The 27,739-nt window shown below is 41.6% G+C and overlaps 1 protein-coding gene across 2 annotated transcripts in view; it reads left to right on the forward strand.

The window, feature by feature from the left end:
- LOC121541993 (calcium-binding protein 8-like) overlaps nt 1-27,739 on the forward strand; it is a 79,467-nt gene that overhangs the window by 50,529 nt on the left and 1,199 nt on the right. For both annotated transcript variants that reach the window (XM_041851412.1, XM_041851411.1), the window contains exon 5: nt 26,644-26,794. In XM_041851412.1, the coding sequence (XP_041707346.1) occupies nt 26,644-26,794 (151 nt within the window). The remainder of the gene's footprint in view (nt 1-26,643; nt 26,795-27,739) is intronic.

Genomic DNA, 27,739 nt, shown 5'->3' on the forward strand with positions numbered 1-27,739 from the left:
CTATGAATGTCTTCTACTTAATATATACAGCATCTTGTACTACCATGCCTTGTCCTCATCGACCCTGTGGGTGGGAGCGTGTGTAATCATTATACCCCCTCCTTGTGATGTTTCTATTCCTGTATTATTCAAATCAAATAAAAATGTATTTGCCACATGCGTCGAATACAACCGGTGTAGACCTTACAGTGAAGTGGAGTGGGACTCTAGCGGTGACAGTGGTGTGTGTGTGTGGGTGTGGGTGAGTGTGTGTGTGTGTGTGTGTGTGTGTAGATAATTGAGGTGTAAATCACATAGAAAGGTGACACGTGCGCTGAGAATGGAATCAATAGAGCTTTTCTGTTCTTTGTCCTCCTCAACACACACACACACACACACACACAGAGACACAAACAACACGCTACAACTGTAAATCAGACCAAATGAGACAAACTTTTAGAATCCTAAATGTGTGTGTGCATGTCCGTGACAGGATATTGGATAGGGTGATTAGAGTGATAACAGCAGAGAGACAGACAGGATATTGGATATGGTGATTAGAGTGATAACAGCAGAGAGACAGACAGGATATTGGATAGGGTGATTAAAGTGATAACAGCAGAGAGACAGACAGGATATTGGATATGGTGATTAGAGTGATAACAACAGAGTTACAGGCAGGATATTGGATAGGGTGATAACAGCAGAGAGACAGACATGATATTGGATAGGGTGATTAGAGTGATAACAGCAGAGAGACAGACAGGATATTGGATAGGGTGATAACAGCAGAGCGACAGACAGGATATTGGATAGGGTGATTAGAGTGATAACAGCAGAGAGACAGACAGGATATTGGATAGGGTGATAACAGCAGAGAGACAGACAGGATATTGGATAGGGTGATAACAGCAGAGAGACAGACAGGATAGTAGAAAGGGTGATAACAGCAGAGAGACAGACAGGATATTGGATAGGGTGATAACAGCAGAGAGACATACAGGATATTGGATAGGGTGATAACAGCAGAGAGACAGACAGGATATTGGATAGGGTGATTAGAGTGATAACAGAAGAGAGAAAGACAGGATATTGGATAGGTTGATTACAGTGATTACAGCAGAGAGACAGACAGGATATTGGATAGGGTGATTAGAGTGATAACGGCAGAGAGACATACAGGATATTGGATAGGGTGATAACAGCAGAGAGACAGACAGGATATTAGATAGGGTGATAACAGCAGAGAGACAGACAGGATATTGGATAGGGTGATTAGAGTGATAACAGCAGAGTGACAGACTGGATATTGGATAGGGTGATAACAGCAGAGAGACAGAGGGGATATTGGATAGGGTGATAACAGCAGAGAGACAGACAGGATTTTGGATAGGGTGATTAGAGTGATAACAGCAGAGAGACAGACTAGATATTGGATAGGGTGATTAGAGTGATAACAGCAGTGACAGACAGGATATTGGATAGGGTGATTAGAGTGATAACAGCAGAGAGATAGACAGGATATTGGATAGGTTGATAACAGCAGAGAGACAGACAGGATATTGGATAGGGTGATTAGAGTGATAACAGCAGAGAGACAGACAGGATATTGGATAGGGTGATTAGAGTGATAACAGCAGAGAGACAGACAGGATATTGGATAGGGTGATTAGAGTGATAACAGCAGAGAGAAAGACAGGCTATTTGATAGGGTGATTAGAGTGATTACAGCAGAGAGACAGACAGGATATAGGGTAGGGTGATTAGAGTGATAACAGCAGAGAGACAGACATGATATTGGATAGGGTGATTACAGTGATAACAGCAGACAGACAGACAGACAGGATATTGGATAGGGTGATTAGAGTGATAACAACAGAGTTACAGACAGGATATTTGATAGGGTGATAACAGCAGAGAGACAGACATGATATTGGATAGGGTGATTAGAGTGATAACAGCAGAGAGGCAGACAGGATATTGGATAGGGTGATTACAGTGATAACAGCAGAGAGAAAGACAGGATGTTGGATAGGGTGATTAGATTGATAACAGCAGAGAGACAGACAGGATATTGGATAGGGTGATTAGAGTGATAACAGCAGAGAGACAGACATGATATTGGATAGGTTGATAACAGCGGAGAGACAGACAGGATATTGGATAGGGTGATTAGAGTGATAACAGCAGAGAGACAGACAGGATATTGGATAGGGTGATTAGAGTGATAACAGCAGAGAGACAGACAGGATATTGGATAGGGTGATTAGAGTGATAACAGCAGAGAGAAAGACAGGATATTTGATAGGGTGATTAGAGTGATTACAGCAGAGAGACAGACAGGATATAGGGTAGGGTGATTAGAGTGATAACAGCAGAGAGACAGACATGATATTGGATAGGGTGATTACAGTGATAACAGCAGACAGACAGACAGACAGACAGGATATTGGATAGGGTGATTAGAGTGATAACAACAGAGTTACAGACAGGATATTTGATAGGGTGATAACAGCAGAGAGACAGACATGATATTGGATAGGGTGATAACAGCAGAGAGACAGACAGGATATTGGATAGGGTGATAACAGCAGAGAGACAGACAGGATATTGGATAGGGTGATTAGAGTGATAACAACAGAGAGACAAAAACAGGATATTTGATAGGCTGATTAGAGTGATACCAGCAGAGAGACAGACAGGATAATGGATAGGATGATTAGAGTGATAACAGCAGAGAGACAGACAGGATATTGGATAGAGTGATTATAGTGATAACAGCAGAGTGATAGACAAGATATTGGATAGGGTGATTAGAGTGATAACAGCAGAGAGACAGACTAGATATTGGATAGGGTGATTAGAGTGATAACAGCAGTGACAGACAGGATATTGGATAGGGTGATAACAGCAGAGACAGACAGGGATATTGATAGGGTGATAACAGCAGAGAGACAGACAGGATTTTGGATAGGGTGATTAGAGTGATAACAGCAGAGAGACAGACTAGATATTGGATAGGGTGATTAGAGTGATATCAGCAGTGACAGACAGGATATTGGATAGGGTGATTAGAGTGATAACAGCAGAGAGACATACAGGATATTGGATAGGTTGATAACAGCAGAGAGACAGACATGATATTGGATAGGGTGATTAGAGTGGTAACAGCAGAGAGGCAGACAGGATATTGGATAGGGTGATTACAGTGATAACAGCAGAGAGAAAGACAGGATATTGGATAGGGTGATTAGATTGATAACAGCAGAGAGACAGACAGGATATTGGATAGGGTGATTAGAGTGATAACAGCAGAGAGACAGACAGGATATTGGATAGGGTGATTAGAGTGATAACAGCAGAGAGACAGACAGGATATTGGATAGGGTGATTAGAGTGATAACAGCAGAGAGAAAGACAGGCTATTTGATAGGGTGATTAGAGTGATTACAGCAGAGAGACAGACAGGATATTGGATAGGGTGATTAGAGTGATAACAGCAGAGAGACAGACAGGATATTGGATAGGGTGATTAGAGTGATAACAGCAGACAGACAGACAGACAGGATATTGGATAGGGTTATTAGAGTGATAACAACAGAGTTACAGACAGGATATTTGATAGGGTGATAACAGCAGAGAGACAGACATGATATTGGATAGGGTGATTAGAGTGGTAACAGCAGAGAGAGCAGACAGGATATTGGATAGGGTGATTACAGTGATAACAGCAGAGAGACAGACAGGATATTGGATAGGGTGATTAGAGTGATAACAGCAGAGAGACAGACAGGATATTGGATAGGGTGATAACAGCAGAGAGACAGACATGATATTGGATAGGGTGATAACAGCAGAGAGACAGACATGATATTGGATAGGGTGATTAGAGTGATAACAGCAGAGAGACAGACAGGATATTGGATAGGGTGATTAGAGTGATAACAGCAGAGAGACAGACAGGATATTGGATAGGGTGATTAGAGTGATAACAGCAGAGAGAAAGACAGGCTATTTGATAGGGTGATTAGAGTGATTACAGCAGAGAGACAGACAGGATATAGGGTAGGGTGATTATAGTGATAACAGCAGAGAGACAGACTAGATATTGGATAGGGTGATTAGAGTGATAACAGCAGTGACAGACAGGATATTGGATAGGGTGATAACAGCAGAGAGACAGAGGGGATATTGGATAGGGTGATAACAGCAGAGAGACAGACAGGATTTTGGATAGGGTGATTAGAGTGATAACAGCAGAGAGACAGACTAGATATTGGATAGGGTGATTAGAGTGATAACAGCAGTGACAGACAGGATATTGGATAGGGTGATTAGAGTGATAACAGCAGAGAGACAGACAGGATATTGGATAGGTTGATAACAGCAGAGAGACAGACATGATATTGGATAGGGTGATTAGAAGGGGTAACAGCAGAGAGGCAGACAGGATATTGGATAGGGTGATTACAGTGATAACAGCAGAGAGAAAGACAGGATATTGGATAGGGTGATTAGATTGATAACAGCAGAGAGACAGACAGGATATTGGATAGGGTGATTAGAGTGATAACAGCAGAGAGACAGACATGATATTGGATAGGTTGATAACAGCGGAGAGACAGACAGGATATTGGATAGGGTGATTAGAGTGATAACAGCAGAGAGACAGACAGGATATTGGATAGGGTGATTAGAGTGATAACAGCAGAGAGACAGACAGGATATTGGATAGGGTGATTAGAGTGATAACAGCAGAGAGAAAGACAGGCTATTTGATAGGGTGATTAGAGTGATTACATCAGAGAGACAGACAGGATATAGGGTAGGGTGATTAGAGCGATAACAGCAGAGAGACAGACATGATATTGGATAGGGTGATTACAGTGATATCAGCAGACAGACAGACAGACAGGATATTGGATAGGGTGATTAGAGTGATAACAACAGAGTTACAGACAGGATATGTCATAGGGTGATAACAGCAGAGAGACAGACATGATATTGGATAGGGTGATTAGAGTGGTAACAGCAGAGAGGCAGACAGGATATTGGATAGGGTGATTACAGTGATAACAGCAGAGAGAAAGACAGGATATTGGATAGGGTGATTAGATTGATAACAGCAGAGAGACAGACAGGATATTGGATAGGGTGATTAGAGTGATAACAGCAGAGAGACAGACATGATATTGGATAGGTTGATAACAGCGGAGAGACAGACAGGATATTGGATAGGGTGATTAGAGTGATAACAGCAGAGAGACAGACAGGATATTGGATAGGGTGATTAGAGTGATAACAGCAGAGAGACAGACAGGATATTGGATAGAGTGATTAGAGTGATAACAGCAGAGAGAAAGACAGGCTATTTGATAGGGTGATTAGAGTGATAACAGCAGAGAGACAGACATGATATTGGATAGGGTGATTACAGTGATAACAGCAGACAGACAGACAGACAGGATATTGGATAGGGTGATTAGAGTGATAACAACAGAGTTACAGACAGGATATTTGATAGGGTGATAACAGCAGAGAGACAGACATGATATTGGATAGGGTGATAACAGCAGAGAGACAGACAGGATATTGGATAGGGTGATAACAGCAGAGAGACAGACAGGATAATGGATAGGATGATTAGAGTGATATCAGCAGAGAGACAGACAGGATATTGGATAGAGTGATTATAGTGATAACAGCAGAGTGATAGACAAGATATTGGATAAGGTGATTAGAATGATAACATCAGAGAGACAGAAATGATATTGGATAAGGTGATAACAGCAGAGAGACAGACATGATATTGGATAGGGTGATTAGAGTGATAACAGCAGAGTGACAGACGGGATATTGGATAGGATGATAACAGCAGAGAGACAGACAGGATATTGGATAGGGTGAATAGAGTGATAACAACAGAGAGACAGACATGATATTGGATAGGGTAATTAGAGTGATAACAGCAGAGAGACAGACAGGATATTGAATTGGTGATTAGAGTGATTACAGCAGAGAGACAGACAGGATATTGGATAGGTGATAACAGCAGAGAGACAGACAGGATATTGGATAGGGTGATAACAGCAGAGAGACAGACAGGATATTGGATAGGGTGATTAGAGTGATAACGCAGAAAGACATACAGGATATTGGATAGGGTGATAACAGCAGAGAGACATACAGGATATTGGATAGGGTGATAACAGCAGAGAGACAGACAGGATAGTAGAAAGGGTGATAACAGCAGAGAGACAGACAGGATATTGGATAGGTGATAACAGCAGAGAGACAGACAGGGTATTGATAGGGTGATAACAGCAGAGAGACAGACAGGATATTGGATAGGGTGATTAGAGTGATAACAGAAGAGAGACAAAGACAGGATATTGGATAGGTTGATTACAGTGATTACAGCAGAGAGACAGACAGGATATTGGATAGGGTGATTAGAGTGATAACGGCAGAGAGACATACAGGATATTGGATAGGGTGATAACAGCAGAGAGACAGACAGGATATTAGATAGGGTGATAACAGCAGAGAGACAGACAGGATATTGGATAGGGTGATTAGAGTGATAACAGCAGAGTGACAGACAGGATATTGGATAGGGTGATAACAGCAGAGAGACAGAGGGGATATTGGATAGGGTGATTAGAGTGATAACAGCAGAGAGACAGACAGGATTTTGGATAGGGTGATAACAGCAGAGAGACAGACAGGATATTGGATACGGTGATATCAGCAGAGAGACAGACAGGATATTGGATAGGGTGATTAGAGTGATAACAGCAGAGAGACAGACAGGATTTTGGATAGGGTGATTAGAGTGATAACAGCAGAGAGACAGACTAGATATTGGATAGGATGATAACAGCTTGAGAGACAGACAGGATATTGGATAGGTGATTAGAGTGATAACAGCAGAGAGACAGACAGGATATTGGATAAGGTGATTAGAGTGATAACAGCAGAGAGACAGACAGGATATTGGATAGGGTGATTAGAGTGATAACAGCAGAGAGAGCAGACAGGATATTGATAGGTGATTAGAGTGATAACAGCAGAGAGACAGACAGGATATAGGGTAGGGTGATTAGAGTGATAACAGCAGAGAGACAGACATGATATTGGATAGGTGATTACAGTGATAATAGCAGACAGACAGACAGACAGGATATTGGATAGGGTGATTAGAGTGATAACAACAGAGTTACAGACAGGATATTTGATAGGGTGATAACAGCAGAGAGACAGACAGGATATTGGATAGGTTGATAACAGCAGAGAGACAGACATGATATTGGATAGGGTGATTAGAAGGGGTAACAGCAGAGAGGCAGACAGGATATTGGATAGGTGATTACAGTGATAACAGCAGAGAGGAAAGACAGGATATTGGATAGGGTGATTAGATTGATAACAGCAGAGAGACAGACAGGATATTGGATAGGGTGATTAGAGTGATAACAGCAGAGAGACAGACATGATATTGGATAGGTTGATAACAGCGGAGAGACAGACCAGGATATTGGATAGGGTGATTAGAGTGATAACAGCAGAGAGACAGACAGGATATTGGATAGGGTGATTAGAGTGATAACAGCAGAGAGACAGACAGGATATTGGATAGGGTGATTAGAGTGATAACAGCAGAGAGATAGACAGGATATTTGATAGGGTGATTAGAGTGATTACATCAGAGAGACAGACAGGATATAGGGTGGGTGATTAGAGTGATAACAGCAGAGAGACAGACATGATATTGGATAGGGTGATTAGAGTGATAACAGCAGAGACAGACAGACAGGATATTGGATAGGGTGATTAGAGTGATAACAACAGAGTGACAGACAGGGATATGTCGATAGTGATAACAGCAGAGAGACAGACATGATATTGGATAGGGTGATTAGAGTGGTAACAGCAGAGAGGCAGACAGGATATTGGATAGGGTGATTACAGTGATAACAGCAGAGAGAAAGACAGGATATTGGATAGGGTGATTAGATTGATAACAGCAGAGAGACAGACAGGATATTGGATAGGGTGATTAGAGTGATAACAGCAGAGAGACAGACATGATATTGGATAGGTTGATAACAGCGGAGAGACAGACAGGATATTGGATAGGGTGATTAGAGTGATAACAGCAGAGAGACAGACAGGATATTGGATAGGGTGATTAGAGTGATAACAGCAGAGAGACAGACAGGATATTGGATAGAAGTGATTAGAGTGATAACAGCAGAGAGAAAGACAGGATATTTGATAGGTGATTAGAGTGATAACAGCAGAGAGACAGACATGATATTGGATAGGTGATTACGAGTGATAACAGCAGACAGACAGACAGACAGGATATTGGATAGGGTGATTAGAGTGATAACAACAGAGTTACAGACAGGATATTTGATAGAGTGATAACAGCAGAGAGACAGACATGATATTGGATAGGGTGATAACAGCAGAGAGACAGACAGATATTGGATAGGGTGATAACAACAGAGAGACAGACAGGATAATGGATAGGATGATTAGAGTGATAACAGCAGAGAGACAGACAGGATATTGATAGAGTGATTATAGTGATAACAGCAGAGTGATAGACAAGATATTGGATAAGGTGATTAGAATGATAACATCAGAGAGACAGAAATGATATTGGATAAGGTGATAACAGCAGAGAGACAGACATGATATTGGATAGGGTGATTAGAGTGATAACAGCAGAGTGACAGACAGGGATATTGGATAGGGATGATAATAACAGAGAGACAGACAGGATATTGGATAGGTGAATAGAGTGATAACAACGGAGAGACAGACATGATATTGGATAGGGTAATTAGAGTGATAACAGCAGAGAGACAGACAGGATATTGAATTTGGTGATTAGAGTGATTACAGCAGAGAGACAGACAGGATATTGGATAGGGTGATAACAGCAGAGAGACAGACAGGATATTGGATAGGGTGATATCAGCAGAGAGACAGACAGATATTGGATAGGGTGATTAGAGTGATAACAGCAGAAAGACAGACAGGATATTGGATAGGGTGATAACAGCAGAGAGACAGACAGGATATTGATAGTGATAACAGCAGAGAGACAGACAGGATAGTAGAAAGGGTGATAACAGCAGAGAGACAGACAGGATATTGGATAGGGTGATAACAGCAGAGAGACATACAGGGTATTGGATAGGGTGATAACAGCAGAGAGACAGACAGGATATTGGATAGGGTGATTAGAGTGATAACAGAAGAGAGACAGACAGGATATTGGATAGGTTGATTACAGTGATTACAGCAGAGAGACAGACAGGATATTGGATAGGGTGATTAGAGTGATAACGGCAGAGAGACATACAGGATATTGGATAGGGTGATAACAGCAGAGAGACATACAGGATATTGGATAGGGTGATAACAGCAGAGAGACAGACAGGATATTGGATAGGGGTGATTAGAGTGATAACAGCAGAAGTGACAGACTGGATATTGGATAGGGTGATAACAGCAGAGAGACAGAGGGGATATTGGATAGGGTGATTAGAGTGATAACAGCAGAGAGACAGACAGGATTTTGGATAGGGTGATAACAGCAGAGAGACAGACAGGATATTGGATACGGTGATATCAGCAGAGAGACAGACAGGATATTGGATAGGGTGATTAGAGTGATAACAGCAGAGAGACAGACAGGATTTTGGATAGGGTGATTAGAGTGATAACAGCAGAGAGACAGACATGATATTGGATAGGTTGATAACAGCGGAGAGACAGACAGGATATTGGATAGGGTGATTAGAGTGATAACAGCAGAGAGACAGACAGGATATTGGATAGGGTGATTAGAGTGATAACAGCAGAGAGACAGACAGGATATTGGATAGGGTGATTAGAGTGATAACAGCAGAGAGAAAGACAGGATATTTGATAGGGTGATTAGAGTGATTACAGCAGAGAGACAGACAGGATATAGGGTAGGGTGATTAGAGTGATAACAGCAGAGAGACAGACATGATATTGGATAGGGTGATTACAGTGATAACAGCAGACAGACAGACAGACAGGATATTGGATAGGGTGATTAGAGTGATAACAACAGAGTTACAGACAGGATATTTGATAGGGTGATAACAGCAGAGAGACAGACATGATATTGGATAGGGTGATAACAGCAGAGAGACAGACAGGATATTGGATAGGGTGATTAGAGTGATAACAACAGAGAGACAAAGACAGGATATTTGATAGGGTGATTAGAGTGATACCAGCAGAGAGACATACATGATATTGGATAGGGTGATTAGAGTGATAACAGCAGAGAGACAGACAGGATAATGGATAGGATGATTAGAGTGATAACAGCAGAGAGACAGACAGGATATTGGATAGAGTGATTATAGTGATAACAGCAGAGTGATAGACAAGATATTGGATAAGATGATTAGAATGATAACATCAGAGAGACAGAAATGATATTGGATAAGGTGATAACAGCAGAGAGACAGACATGATATTGGATAGGGTGATTAGAGTGATAACAGCAGAGTGACAGACAGGATATTGGATAGGGTGATTAGAGTGATAACAGCAGAGTGACAGACGGGATATTGGATAGGATGATAACAGCAGAGAGACAGACAGGATATTGGATAGGGTGAATAGAGTGATAACAACGGAGAGACAGACATGATATTGGATAGGGTAATTAGAGTGATAACAGCAGAGAGACAGACAGGATATTGAATTTGGTGATTAGAGTGATTACAGCAGAGAGACAGACAGGATATTGGATAGGGTGATAACAGCAGAGAGACAGACAGGATATTGGATAGGGTGATATCAGCAGAGAGACAGACGGGATATTGGATAGGGTGATTAGAGTGATAACAGCAGAAAGACAGACAGGATATTGGATAGGGTGATAACAGCAGAGAGACAGACAGGATATTGGATAGGGTGATAACAGCAGAGAGACAGACAGGATAGTAGAAAGGGTGATAACAGCAGAGAGACAGACAGGATATTGGATAGGTTGATTACAGTGATTACAGCAGAGAGACAGACAGGATATTGGATAGGGTGATTAGAGTGATAACGGCAGAGAGACATACAGGATATTGGATAGGGTGATAATAGCAGAGAGACATACAGGATATTGGATAGGGTGATAACAGCAGAGAGACAGACAGGATAGTAGAAAGGGTGATAACAGCAGAGAGACAGACAGGATATTGGATAGGGTGATAACAGCAGAGAGACATACAGGATATTGGATAGGGTGATAACAGCAGAGAGACAGACAGGATATTGGATAGGTTGATTACAGTGATTACAGCAGAGAGACAGACAGGATATTGGATAGGGTGATTAGAGTGATAACGGCAGAGAGACATACAGGATATTGGATAGGGTGATAACAGCAGAGAGACAGACAGGATATTAGATAGGGTGATAACAGCAGAGAGACAGACAGGATATTGGATAGGGTGATAACAGCAGAGAGACAGAGGGGATATTGGATAGGGTGATTAGAGTGATAACAGCAAAGAGACAGACAGGATTTTGGATAGGTGATTACAGCAGAGAGACAGACAGGATATTGATAGGTGATGAGTGATATCAGCAGAGAGACAGACAGGATATTGGATAGGGTGATTAGAGTGATAACAGCAGAGAGACAGACAGGATTTTGGATAGGGTGATTAGAGTGATAACAGCAGAGAGACAGACTAGATATTGGAAAGGGTGAATAGAGTGATAACAGCAGTGACAGACAGGATATTGGATAGGGTGATTAGAGTGATAACAGCAGAGAGACAGACAGGATATTGGATAGGTTGATAACAGCAGAGAGACAGACATGATATTGGATAGGGTGATTACAGTGATAACAGCAGACAGACAGACAGACAGGATATTGGATAGGGTTATTAGAGTGATAACAACAGAGTTACAGACAGGATATTTGATAGGGTGATAACAGCAGAGAGAAAGACAGGATATTGGATAGGGTGATTAGATTGATAACAGCAGAGAGACAGACAGGATATTGGATAGTGTGATTAGAGTGATAACAGCAGAGAGACAGACATGATATTGGATAGGGTGATAACAGCAGAGAGACAGACAGGATATTGGATAGGGTGATTAGAGTGATAACAGCAGAGAGACAGACAGGATATTGGATAGGGTGATTAGAGTGATAACAGCAGAGAGACAGACATGATATTGGATAGGGTGATTACAGTGATAACAGCAGACAGACAGACAGACAGGATATTGGATAGGGTGATTAGAGTGATAACAACAGAGTTACAGACAGGATATTTGATAGGGTGATAACAGCAGAGAGACAGACATGATATTGGATAGGGTGATAACAGCAGAGAGACAGACAGGATATTGGATAGGGTGATAACAGCAGAGAGACAGACAGGATATTGGATAGGGTGATTAGAGTGATAACAACAGAGAGACAAAGACAGGATATTTGATAGGGTGATTAGAGTGATACCAGCAGAGAGACATACATGATATTGGATAGGGTGATTAGAGTGATAACAGCAGAGAGACAGACAGGATAATGGATAGGGTGATTAGAGTGATAACAGCAGAGAGACAGACAGGATATTGGATAGAGTGATTATAGTGATAACAGCAGAGTGATAGACAAGATATTGGATAAGGTGATTAGAATGATAACATCAGAGAGACAGAAATGATATTGGATAAGGTGATAACAGCAGAGAGACAGACATGATATTGGATAGGGTGATTAGAGTGATAACAGCAGAGTGACAGACAGGATATTGGATAGGGTGATTAGAGTGATAACAGCAGAGTGACAGACGGGATATTGGATAGGATGATAACAGCAGAGAGACAGACAGGATATTGGATAGGGTGATTAGAGTGATAACAGCAGAGAGACAGACAGGATATTGGATAGGTTGATAACAGCAGAGAGACAGACATGATATTGGATAGGGTGATTAGAGTGATTACAGCAGAGAGACAGACAGGATATTGGATAAGGGTGATAATAGCAGAGAGACAGACAGGATATTGGATAGGGTGATTAGAATACAGCAGAGAGACAGACGGGATATTGATAGGGTGATTAGAGTGATTACAGCAGAAAGACAGACAGGATATTGGATATGGTGTAATCAGAGAGAGACAGGATATTGATAGGGTGATAACAGCAGAGAGACAGACATTATATTGGATAGGGTGATTAGAGTGAAAACAGCAGAGAGCGACAGACAGGATATTGGATAGGTTGATAACAGCAGAGAGACAGACATGATATTGGATAGGGTGATTACGAGTGATAACAGCAGAGACAGACAGACAGATATTGGATAGGGTGATTAGAGTGATAAAAACAGAGACAGACAGGATATTGGATAGGGTGATAAAAACAGAGAGACAGACAGATATTGGATAGGTGATACAGCAGAGAGACAGACAGGATATTGGATAGGGTGATTAGAGTGATAACAGCAGAGAGACAGACAGGATATTGGATAGGGTGATTAGAGTGATAACAGCAGAGAGACAGACAGGATATTGGATAGGGTGATTAGAGTGATAACAGCAGAGAGACAGACATGATATTGGATAGGGTGATTAGAGTGATAACAGCAGAGTGACAGACAGGATATTGGATAGGGTGATTAGAGTGATAACAGCAGAGAGACAGAAATGATATTGGATAGGTAGGTGATAATCAGCAGAGAGACAGACATGATATTGGATAGGGTGATTAGAGTGATAACAGCAGAGAGACAGACAGGATATTGGATAGGGTGATTAGAGTGATAACAGCAGAGAGACAGACAGGATATTGGATAGGGTGATAACAGCAGAGAGACAGACATGATATTGGATAGGGTGATTAGAGTGATAACAGCAGAGAGACAGACAGGATATTGGATAGGGTGATTAGAGTGATAACAGCAGAGAGACAGACAGGATATTGGATAGGGTGATTAGAGGACAGCAGAGAGACAGACAGGATATTGGATAGGATGATTAGAGTGATAACAGCAGAGAGACAGACAGGATATTGGATAGGGTGATTAGAGTGATAACAGCAGAGAGACAGACAGGATATTGGATAGGGTGATTAGAGTGATAACAGCAGAAAGACAGACAGGATATTGAATAAGGTAATAACAGCAGAGAGACAGAGATTATATTGGATAGGGTGATTAGAGTGATGAATGCAGAGAGACAGACAGGATATTGGATATGGTGATTAGAGTGATAACAGCAGAGAGACAGACAGGATATTGGATAGGGTGATTAGAGTGATAACAGCAGAGAGACAGACATGATATTGGATAGGGTGATTAGAGTGATAACAGCAGAGAGACAGACAGGATATTGGATATGGGTGATTAGAGTGATTACAGAGAGACAGACAGGATATTGGATAGGGTGATTAGAGTGATAACAGAAGAGACAGACAGGATATTGATAGGGTGATTAGAGTGATAACAGCAGAGAGACAGACAGGATATTGGATAGGGTGATTAGAGTGATAACAGCAGAGAGACAGACAGGATATTGGATAGAGAGTGATAACAGCAGAGAGACAGACAGGATATTGGATAGGGTGATTAGAGTGATAACAGCAGAGAGAAAGACAGTGATATTGATAGGTGATCAATATGAATAGATACAGAGAGACAGACAGGGTATTGGATAGAGTGATAACAGCAGAGAGACAGACATGATATTGGATAGGGTGATTAGAGTGATAACAGAAGAGAGACAGACAGGATATTGGATAGGGTGATTAGAGTGATAACAGCAGAGAGACAGACAGGATATTGGATAGGGTGATTAGAGTGATAACAGCAGAGAGACATACAGGATATTGGATAGGATAATACAGAGAGACAGACAGGATATTGGATAGGGTGATAACAGCAGAGAGACAGACAGGATATTGGATAGGGTGATTAGAGTGATAACAGCAGAGAGACAGACAGGATATTGCATAGGGTGATTAGTGTGATAACAGCAGAAAGTCAGACAGGATATTGGATAGGGTGATTAGAGTGATAACAGCAGAGAGACAGACAGGATATTGATAGGGTGATTAGAGTGATTACAGCAGAGAGACAGACAGGATATTGGATAGGGGTGATTAGAGTGATAACAGCAGAGAGACAGACAGGATATTGGATAGGGTGATTAGAGTGATAACAGCAGAGAGACAGACAGGATATTGGATAGGGTGATTAGAGTGATAACAGCAGAGAGACAGACATGATATTGGATAGGAGTGATTAGAGTGATAACAGCAGAGAGACAGACAGGATATTGATAGGTGATTAGAGTGATAACAGCAGAGAGACAGACATGATATTGGATAGGTGATAACAGCAGAGAGACAGACATGATATTGGATAGGGTGATAACAGCAGAGAGACAGAAGATATTGGATGAGTGATAACAGCAGAGAGACAGACAGGATATTGGATAGGGTGATTAGAGTGATAACAACAGAGAGACAGACAGATATTGGATAGGTGATTAGAGTGATAACAGCAGAGAGACAGACAGGATATTGGATAGGGTGATTAGAGTGATAACAGCAGAGAGACAGACAGGATATTGGATAGGGGTGATTAGAGTGATAACAGCAGAGAGACAGACAGGATATTGGATAGAGTGATTAGAGTGATAACAGCAGAGAGACAGACAGGATATTGGATAAGGTGATTAGAGTGATAACAGCAGAGAGACAGACATGATATTGGATAAGGTGATGATAACAGCAGAGAGACAGACAGGATATTGGATAGGGTGATTAGAGTGATAACAGCAGAGAGACAGACAGGATATTGGATAGGGTGATTAGAGTGATAACAGCAGAGAGACAGACAGGATATTGGATAGGGTGAGTGATAACAGCAGAGAGACAGACAGATATTGGATAGGGTGATTAGAGTGATAACAGCAGAGAGACAGACATGATATTGGATAGGGTGATTAGAGTGATAACAGCAGAGAGACAGACAGATATTGGATAGGGTGATTAGAGTGATACAGCAGAGAGACAGACATGATATTGGATAGGGTGATTAATGAACAGCAGAGAGACAGACAGGATATTGGATAGGGTGATAATGACAGCAGAGAGACAGACAGGATATTGGATAGGGTGATTAGAGTGATAAGCAGAGAGACAGACAGAGATATTGGATAGGTGATAACAGCAGAGAGACAGACAGGATATTGGATAGTGATGATGACAGCAGAGAGACAGACATGATATTGGATAGGGTGATAACAGCAGAGAGACAGACAGGATATTGATAGGGGTGATTAGAGTGATAACAGCAGAGAGACAGACATGATATTGGATAGGGTGATTAGAGTGATAACAGCAGAGAGACAGACATGATATTGGATAGGGTGATTAGAGGTACAGCAGAGGACAGACAGGATATTGATAGGTGATAGTAGGCGATATTAGATAGGTGATAACAGCAGAGAGACAGACAGTGATATGATTAGAGTGATTACAGCAGAGAGACAGACAGGATATTGGATAGGGGTGTGTGATAACAGCAGAGAGACAGACATGATATTGGATAGGGTGATTACAGTGATAACAGCAGAGAGACAGACAGGATATTGGATAGGGTGATTAGAGTGATAACAGCAGAGTTACAGACAGGATATTGGATAGGGTGATTAGACGAAAGAGAGACAGACATGATATTGGATAGGTGATTAAACAGCAGAGAGACAGACAGGATATTGGATAGGGTGATTAGAGTGATAACAGCAGAGAGACAGACAGGATATTGGATAGGGTGATTAGAGTGATAACAGCAGAGAGACAGACAGGATATTGGATAGGGTAGGGTGATAACAGCAGAGAGACAGACGGATATTGGATAGGGTGATTAGAGGAACAGCAGAGAGACAGACAGGATATTGGATAGAGTGATTATAGTGATAACAGCAGAGTGATAGACAAGATATTGGATAAGGTGATTAGAATGATAACATCAGAGAGACAGAAATGATATTGGATAAGGTGATAACAGCAGAGAGACAGACATGATATTGGATAGGGTGATTATAGTGATAACAGCAGAGAGACAGACAGGATAATTGATAGGATGATTAGAGTGATAACAGCAGAGAGACAGACAGGATATTGGATAGGATGATAACAGCAGAGAGACAGACAGGATATTGGATAGGGTGATTAGAGTGATAACAGCAGAGAGACAGACAGGATATTGGATAGGTGATTAGAGTGATAACAGCAGAGAGACAGACATGATATTGGATAGGGATTGATTACAGAGATAAAGACAGGATGAGACGACATGACAGACAGACAGGATATTGGATGGTGATTAGAGTGTAACAGCAGAGAGACAGACAGGATATTGGATAGTGATAATGAGTAACAGAGAGACAGACAGGATATTGGATAGGGTAGAGTGATAACAGCAGAGAGACAGACAGGATATTGGATAGGGTGATTAGAGTGATAACAGCAGAGAGACAGACAGGATATTGGATAGGGTGATTAGAGTGATAACAGCAGAGAGACAGACAGGATATTGGATAGGGTGATTAGAGTGATAACAGCAGAGAGACAGACAGGATATTGGATAGGGTGATTAGAGTGATAACAGCAGAAAGACAGACAGGATATTGAATAAGGTAATAACAGCAGAGAGACAGAGAGGATATTGGATAGGGTGATAAGAGAAGATATGATAGAGTGATAAAAGACAGAGAGACAGACAGGATATTGGATAGGGTGATTAGAGTGATAACAGCAGAGAGACAGACAGGATATTGGATAGGGTGATTAGAGTGATAACAGCAGAGAGACAGACAGGATATTGGATAGGGTGATTAGAGTGATAACAGCAGAGGACAGACAGGATATTGGATAGGGTGATATTAGAGAAGACAGATTGAAGGTGATAAAGACAGAGAGACAGACATGATATTGGAGGTTAGGGTGATAACAGCAGAGAGACAGACAGGATATTGGATAGGGTGATTAGAGTGATAACAGCAGAGAGACAGACAGGATATTGGATAGGTTGATTATAGCAGAGACAGACAGGATATTGATGACAGTGATAACAGCAGAGAGACAGACAGGAATATTGGATAGGGTGATTAGAGTGATAACAGCAGAGAGACAGACAGGATATTGGATAGGGTGATTAGAGTGATAACAGCAGAGAGACAGACTAGATATTGGATAGGGTGATTAGAGTGATAACAGCAGAGAGAAAGACAGGATATTTGATAGGGTGATTAGAGTGATTACAGCAGAGAGACAGACAGGATATAGGGTAGGGTGATTAAAGTGATAACAGCTGAGAGACAGACATGATATTGGATAGGGTGATTAGAGTGATAACAGCAGAGAGACAGACAGGATATTGGATAGGGTGATTAGAGTGATAACAGCAGAGAGAAAGACAGGATATTTGATAGGGTGATTAGAGTGATTACAGCAGAGAGACAGACAGGATATAGGATAGGGTGATTAGAGTGATAACAGCAGAGAGACAGACATGATATTGGATAGGGTGATTAGAGTGATAACAGCAGAGAGACAGACAGGATATTGGATAGGGTGATTAGAGTGATAACAGCAGAGAGACAGACAGGATATTGGATAGGGTGATTAGAGCGATAACATCAGAGAGACAGAAATTATATTGGATAAGGTGATAACAGCAGAGAGACAGACAGGATATTGGATAGGGTAATAACAGCAGAGAGACGGAGACTATATTGGATAGGGTGATTAGAGTGATGAATGCAGAGAGACAGACAGGATATTGGATATGGTGATTAGAGTGATAACAGCAGAGAGACAGACTGGATATTGGATAGGGTGATTAGAGTGATAACAGCAGAGAGAAAGACAGGATATTTGATAGGGTGATTAGAGTGATTACAGCAGAGAGACAGACAGGATATAGGGTAGGGTGATTAGAGTGATAACAGCAGAGAGACAGACATGATATTGGATAGGGTGATTAGAGTGATAACAGCAGAGAGACAGACAGGATATTGGATAGGGTGATTAGAGTGATAACAGCAGAGAGACAGACAGGATATTGGATAGGGTGATTAGAGCGATAACATCAGAGAGACAGAAATTATATTGGATAAGGTGATAACAGCAGAGAGACAGACATGATATTGGATAGGGTGATTAGAGTGATAACAGCAGAGTGACAGACAGGATATTGGATAGGGTGATTAGAGTGATAACAGCAGAGTGACATACGGGATATTGGATAGGATGATAACAGCAGAGAGACAGACAGGATATTGGATAGGGTGAATAGAGTGATAACAACAGAGAGACAGACATGATATTGGATAGGGTAATTAGAGTGATAACAGCAGAGAGACAGACAGGATATTGAATTTGGTGATTAGAGTGATTACAGCAGAGAGACAGACAGGATATTGGATAGGGTGATAACAGCAGAGAGACAGACAGGATATTGGATAGGGTGATATCAGCAGAGAGACAGACAGGATATTGGATAGGGTGATTAGAGTGATAACAGCAGAAAGACAGACAGGATATTGGATATGGTGATAACAGCAGAGAGAGACAGGATATTGGATAGGGTGATAACAGCAAAGAGACAGACATTATATTGGATAGGGTGATTAGAGTGAAAACAGCAGAGCGACAGACAGGATATTGGATAGGTTGATAACAGCAGAGAGACAGACATGATATTGGATAGGGTGATTAGAGTGATAACAGCAGAGAGACAGACAGGATATTGGATAGGGTGATAACAGCAGAGAGACAGACAGGATATTGGATAGGGTGATTAGAGTGATAACAGCAGAGAGACAGACAGGATATTGTGATGAGTGATAAGAGAACAGAGATATTGATAGTGATAACAGAGAGACAGACAGGATATTGGATAGAGTGATAACAGCAGAGAGACAGACAGGATATTGGATAGGGTGATTAGAGTGATAACAACAGAGAGACAAAGACATGATATTTGATAGGTGATATAGAGATAGGTGATAACAGCAGAGAGACAGACATGATATTGGATAGGGTGATTAGAGTGATAACAGCAGAGAGACAGACAGGATATTGGATAGGGATTAGAGTGATAACAGCAGAGAGACAGACATGATATTGGATAGGGTGATTAGAGTGATAACAGCAGAGAGACAGACAGGATAATGGATAGGGTGATTAGAGTGATAACAGCAGAGAGACAGACAGGATATTGGATAGAGTGATTATAGTGATAACAGCAGAGTGATAGACAATATATTGGATAAGGTGATTAGAATGATAACATCAGAGAGACAGAAATTATATTGGATAAGGTGATAACAGCAGAGAGACAGACATTATATTGGATAGGGTGATTAGAGTGATAACAGCAGAGTGACAGACAGGATATTGGATAGGGTGATTAGAGTGATAACAGCAGAGTGACAGACGGGATATTGGATAGGATGATAACAGCAGAGAGACAGACAGGATATTGGATAGGGTGAATAGAGTGATAACAACAGAGAGACAGACATGATATTGGATAGGGTAATTAGAGTGATAACAGCAGAGAGACAGACAGGATATTGGATTTGGTGATTAGAGTGATTACAGCAGAGTGATAACAGAGAGAGACAGACAGGATATTGGATAGGGTGATAACAGCAGAGAGACAGACAGGATATTGGATAGGTGGTGATACAGCAGAGAGACAGACGGGATATTGGATAGGGTGATTAGAGTGATAACAGCAGAAAGACAGACAGGATATTGGATATGGTGATAACAGCAGAGAGAGACAGGATATTGGATAGGGTGATAACAGCAGAGAGACAGACATGATATTGGATAGGGTGATTAGAGTGAAAACAGCAGAGAGACAGACAGGATATTGGATAGGTTGATAACAGCAGAGAGACAGACATGATATTGGATAGGGTGATTAGAGAGATAACAGCAGAGAGACAGACAGGATATTGGATAGGGTGATAACAGCAGAGAGACAGACAGGATATTGGATAGGGTGATTAGAGTGATAACAGCAGAGAGAAGACAGGATATTGATAGGGGGATAACAGCAGAGAGACAGACATTATATTGGATAGGTGATAGAGTGAAAACAGCAGAGAGACAGACAGGATATTGGATAGGGTGATTAGATGATAACAGCAGAGAGACAGACAGGATATTGGATAGGGTGATTAGAGTGATAACAGCAGAGACAGGTTGAAGTGAACAGGAGAGACAGACAGGATATTGGATAGGGTGATTAGAGTGATAACAGCAGAGAGACAGACAGGATATTGCATAGGGTGATTAGTGTGATAACAGCAGAAAGTTAGACAGGATATTGGATAGGGTGATTAGAGTGATTACAGCAGAGAGATAGACATGATAATGGATAGGGTGATTAGAGTGATAACAGCAGAGTGACAGACAGGATATTGGATAGGGTGATTAGAGTGATAACAGCAGAGTGACAGACAGGATATTGGATAGGATGATAACAGCAGAGAGACAGACATGATATTGGATAGAGTGATTAGAGAGATTATAGCAGAGAGGCAGACAGGATATTGGATAGGATGATTTGAGTGATAACAGCAGAGTGACAGACAGGATATTGGATAGGGTGATTAGAGTGATAACAGCAGTGACAGACAGGATATTGGATAGGGTGATTAGAGTGATAACAGCAGAGAGACAGACAGGATATTCGATAGGGTGATTAGAGTGATAACAGCAGAGAGACAGACAGGATATTCGATAGGGTGATTAGAGTGATAACAGCAGAGAGACAGACAGGATATTGGATAGGGTGATTAGAATGATAACAGCAGAGAGACAGACAGGATATTGGATAGGGTGATTAGAATGATAACAGCAGAGAGACAGACAGGATATTGGATAGGGTGATTACAGTGATAACGGCAGAGAGACAGACAGGATATTGGATAAGGTGATTATAGTGATAACGGCAGAGAGACAGACATGGTATTGGATAGGGTGATTAGAGTGATAACAGCAGAGTGACAGACAGGATATTGGATAGGGTGATTACAGTGATAACAGCGGAGAGACAGACAGGATATTGTATAGGGTGATTAGAGTGACAACAGCAGAGAGACAGACAGGATTTTGGATAGGGTGATTAGAGTGATAACAGTAGAGAGACAGACATGATATTGGATAGGGTGATTAGAGTGATAACAGCAGAGAGACAGACATGATATTGGATAGGGTGATAACAGCAGAGAGACAGACATGATATTGGATAGGGTGATTAGAGTGATATTACAGTATTACTGGCTCATATTGACCTCTACTGTCTCTACTGGCTCATATTGACCGCTACTGTCTCTACTGGCTCATATTGACCTCTACTGTCTCTCCTGGCTCATATTGACCTCTACTGTCTCTCCTGGCTCCTATTGACCTCTACTGTCCTACTGGCTCATATTGACCTCTACTGTCTCTACTGACTCATATTGACCTCTACTATCTCTACTGACTCATATTGACCTCTACTTTCTCTACTGGCTCATATTGACTTCTACTTTTCTACTGGCTCATATTGACTTCCACTGTCTCTACTGGCTCATATTGACCTCTACTGTATCTACTGGCTCATATTGACCTCTACTTTTTCTACTGGCTCATATTGACCTCTACTGTCTCTACTGGCTCATATTGACCCCTACTGTCTCTACTGGCTCATATTGTCCCCTACTGTCTCTACTGGCTCATATTGACCTCTACTGTCTCTACTGGCTCATTTTAACCTATTCTGTCTCTACTGGCTCATATTGACCTCTACTCTCTCTACTGGCTCATATTGACCTCTAATGTCTCCACTGGCTCATATTGACCTCTTCTGTTTCTAGTGGTCCATATTGACCTATACTGTCTCTACTGGCTCATATTGATCACTATTTTCTCTACAGGCTCATATTGACCTCTACTGTCCTACTGGCTCATATTGGCCTCTACTGTCTCTACTGACTCATATTGACCTCTACTGTCTCTACTGGCTCATATTGACCTCTACTGTCTCTACTGGCTCATATTGACCTCTACTGTCTCTACTGGCTCATTTTAACCTATTCTTTCTCTACTGGCTTATATTGACATCTACTTTTTATCCTGGCTCATATTGACCTCTACTGTCTCTACTGGCTCATATTGACCTCTACTGTCTCTACTGGCTCATTTTAACCTATTCTTTCTCTACTGGCTCATATTGATCTCTACTTTTTCTACTGGCTCATATTGACCTCTACTGTCTCTACTGGCTCATATTGACGTCTACTGTCTCTACTGGCTCATGTTGACCTCTTCTGTCTCTACTGGCTCATTTTGACCTCTACTTTCTCTTCTGGCTCATATTGGCCTCAACATACACAAAAATGTATGCACGCATGACTGTAAGTCGCTTTGGATAAAAGCGTCTGCTAAATGGCATATTATTATTACTGTCTCTACTTGCTCATATTGACCTCTATTGTCTCTACTGGCTCATTTTAACCTATTCTGTCTCTACTGGCTCATATTGACCTCTACTGTCTCTACTGGCTCATATTGATCTCTACTTTCTCTACTGGCTCATATTGACCTCTACTGTCTCCACTGGCTCATATTGACCTATTCTGTCTCTACTGGCTCATATTGATCTCTACTTTTTCTACTGGCTCATATTGACCTCTACTGTCTCATATTGACCTCTACTGTCTCTACTGGCTCATGTTGACCTATTCTGTCTCTACTGGCTCATATTGACCTCTACTTTCTCTACTGGCTCATATTGGCCTCTACTGTCTCTACTGGCTCATATTGACCTCTATTGTCTCTACTGGCTCATATTGACCTCTACTTTCTCTACTGGCTCATATTGATCTCTACTTTCTCTACTGGCTCATATTGACATCTACTGTCTCCACTGGCTCATATTGACCTCTTCTGTCTCTACTGGCTTATATTGACCTCTACTGTCTCTACTGGCTCATATTGATCTCTACTCTCTCTACTGGCTCATATTGACGTCTAATGTCTCCACTGGCTCATATTGGCCTCTACTGTCTCTACTGGCTCATATTGACCTCTTCTGTCTCTACTGGCTCATATTGACCTCTACTGTCGCTACTGGCTCATATTGACCTCTACTGTCTCTACTGGCTCATATTGACCTCTACTGTCTCTACTGGCTCATATTGACCTCTACTGGCTCATATTGACCTCTACTGTCTAATGGCCCACAACAATATCACACAGTTTCATTCGTTTTTATCTCTCTTTATATGTCTCTTTATATCTCTCTATTTATCTCTCTATTTACATTTGAAGTCGGAAGTTTACATACACTTAGTTTGGAGTCATTAAAACTTGTTTTTCAACCACTCCACAAATTTCTTGTTAACAAACTATACTTTTGGCAAGCCAGTTAGGACATCTACTTTGTGCATGACATAAGCAATTTTTCCAACAATTGTTTACAAACAGATTATTTCACTTATAATTCACTGTATCACATTTCCAGTGGGTAAGAAGTTTACATACACTAAGTTGACTGTGCCTTTATTCAGCTTGGAAAATTCCAGAAAATTATGTCATGGCTTTAGAGGCTTCTGATAGGCTAATTGAAATGTGGGTCAATTGGAGGTGTACCTGTGGATGTATTTCAAGGCATTCCTCAGTGCCTCTTTGCTTGACATCATGGGAAAATCAAAAGAAATCAGCCAAAAGAATTGTAGACCTCCACAAGTCTGGTTCATCCTTGGGAGCAATTTCCAAACGCCTGAAGTACATCTGTACAAACAATAGTACGCAAGTATAAACACCATGGGACCATGCAGCCGTCATACCTCTTGCAGATTCAGTCTTCCCAGCCTGGTGCAGGTCTACAATTTTGTTTCTGGTGTCCTTTGACAACTCTTTGGTCTTGGCCATAGTGGAGTTTGGAGTGTGACTGTTTGAGGTTGTGGACAGGTGTCTTTTATACTGATAACAAGTTCAAACAGGTGCCATTAATACAGGTAATGAGTGGAGGACAGAGGAGCCTCTTAAAGAAGAAGTTACAGGTCTGTGAGAGCCAGAAATCTTGCTTGTTTGTAGGTGACCAAATACTTATTTTCCACCATAATTTGCAAATAAATTCATAAAAAATCCTACAATGTGATTTTCTGGATTTTTTTTCCTCAATTTGTCTGTCATAGTTGACGTGTACCTATGATGAAAATTACAGGCCTCTCTCATATTTTTAAGTGGGAGAACTTGCACAATTGGTGGCTGACTAAATACTTTTTTTCCCCACTGTAAATGTCCGACTTCAACTGTATATGTTCATGTCCTACACCCCATGTATAGATGATCTAACCTCACCATATCTGACCGATCAGATGGAACCTATGTTGTTAAATTAAATAATTACATTTTAACAAAGTCAAGGTACTTCAACTGTATCTACATCAAACAGTTTCCTTTGAGTCGGCAGAATAGGGTAGACTAGAACACATAGCATTAATTAATCGATCAATCAATCAACCAGTCTCATTTCATTTGTACATTGATTTGTACAAAGTAATTAGTCACAACAACTGGCAACTGACCTGGATTTAAACCCCTCCAAAGAGCAAACCTCAGGGCAACAGTAACAAGGAAAAAACACCTGGGTGGAGAAACACCTGGGCCCAATCCCAAATTAAACCCTACTACCCCCTATGCATTCGTGGAGATCTGAGAGGATTTGATACGTGGAAGCGATATGGTAATAGCTCCATCTTGTTCTCTGATATGCTAGATCGAATTTTTACCAAATTACTTTATACCAATCACATCCTCTCACATCTAATTTTATGAGGCGTATGGCTTAGGGGTTTAGGGATTGGGGAATGGGCCCTGGAAGGAGAGAGAGGGAGAGCTTAGGGCACAGACACACCGGTAGTGTTTTTCGGCCGAGAATACTTAACTCCTCTGAACAGAGTGCAAGCCATAATTTTTAAACCGACTGCAAACCAATTCTACATGTAAAATCGCACGGAAATGACATCAGTCAGACGTCCACCGGGTGGTCCCTAAAACACACCAGGAAGAAGGAACGGCAGACGAACAGCAGATCAACGGTAGATCAACAGTTCATTCGGTGTGTGTGGTCCCTTAGAATAGGAGCCCATCCTCTCAGGTATACTCTGGCCCATCCATCACTCCACAGGTAGACCTGCTACTCTTCTCTCTTCTCCTTCAGGTCATTCTGTCCACAGTGGCAGGGGAACAAAAGAGTTATCTCTCTTTTTCTTTCTTTCTTTCTCTCGCTCCCTTTTTTCCCCTCTCTCCATATTAGGAGGGGAGGGAGGGAGGGGTTTTGGGAAGGGCAGACGCAGAGTTGAAATGAATTATGAGTTTTTTTTAAATGAAAACGTCCGAGACAGACTGACTCTTGATTGGAATGAGACTTGCTCTGCTCAGGGCTTCATAAATCACTCTCACACACACACACACACACACACACAAATGAGAAAAAGCCAGTTCTATGATTTGACCTTGGGTGTGTATCTGCCTCTGTGTGCATGTGTGTCTTGCCCCTGCAGTTTGACATGCAGCAGATGTCTCTGGATGAGCTGAAGCAGGTTCTGTTTCACGCGTTCCAAGACCACTTGACCATGAAGGACATCGAGAACATCATCATCAACGAAGAGGAGAGCCTCAATGAGACAGGGAACTGCCCCGAGTATGAGGGAGGTGAGAGGGGGGGAGACACAGAGAGACATAATACTAAAAGAGAGAGATGGTAGAGAAAGAAATGGAGATAGAGAGATGAGAGAGAGAGAGAGAGAGAGAGAGAGAGAGAGAGAGAGAGAGAGAGAGAGAGAGAGTTAGTATTTAGTATTTTATTGGGATCCCCAATTAGCCGCTGCTAAGGCCACGGCTACTCTTCCTGGGGTCCAAACAGGAAACAAAACAACAAATAAAAGACATAATATAATATACATAATACTACATGATATACATAATATGGATTATATAATCGCCGAGCCGACCAGGTGAAAAATCTGTCGATGTGCCCTTGAGCAATGCACTTAACCCTAGTTCCTCTTGTAAGTCGCTCTGGATAAGATAAATGACGTAAATGTAGAGAGAGAGATGCTGAGATTGGAGAACAGAGGAGGGTCTGGGAGAGAAGATAAGAGAAACAGGAGAACAGAGGAGGGTCTGGGAGAGAAGATAAGAGAAACAGGAGAACAGAGGGTCCTCTCTTGCCCTCTCTGTGTGTCTGGGCTTCTACAGGCTGGTGTCTGGGTTATTTGTGATGTTAACAAACAAAGACAAAGGGACTTCCTATTGTTCATGTTTTCAGTTGCATTACTATTTTTTCCCAAAGACAAAGTCTCTGGAAAAGGAAAGAGGAGAGTAAACTTGCAGCGTCATCCTCTTTAGTCTTTGGTTTTCAGTAATGTATTATCTGGGGGAACTCAGTGGAGAAAGTTTATTTTACCAGTTTGTAATGTTAACACCATGGGGAATTGGAGGGGAGGCATAATATTAAATTATCATCCTTTGATGTAATAAGTGACTTAAGTTATACTTCTTTTTTTCTCCTCTCCTCTCCTCTCCTCTCCTCTCCTCTCCTCTCCTCTCCTCTCCTCTCCTCTCCTCTCCTCTCTTCTCTTCTCCTCTCCTCTCCTC

This window comes from Coregonus clupeaformis, chromosome 27, assembly GCF_020615455.1.
Source record: "Coregonus clupeaformis isolate EN_2021a chromosome 27, ASM2061545v1, whole genome shotgun sequence".
Classification (NCBI taxonomy): domain Eukaryota; kingdom Metazoa; phylum Chordata; class Actinopteri; order Salmoniformes; family Salmonidae; genus Coregonus; species Coregonus clupeaformis.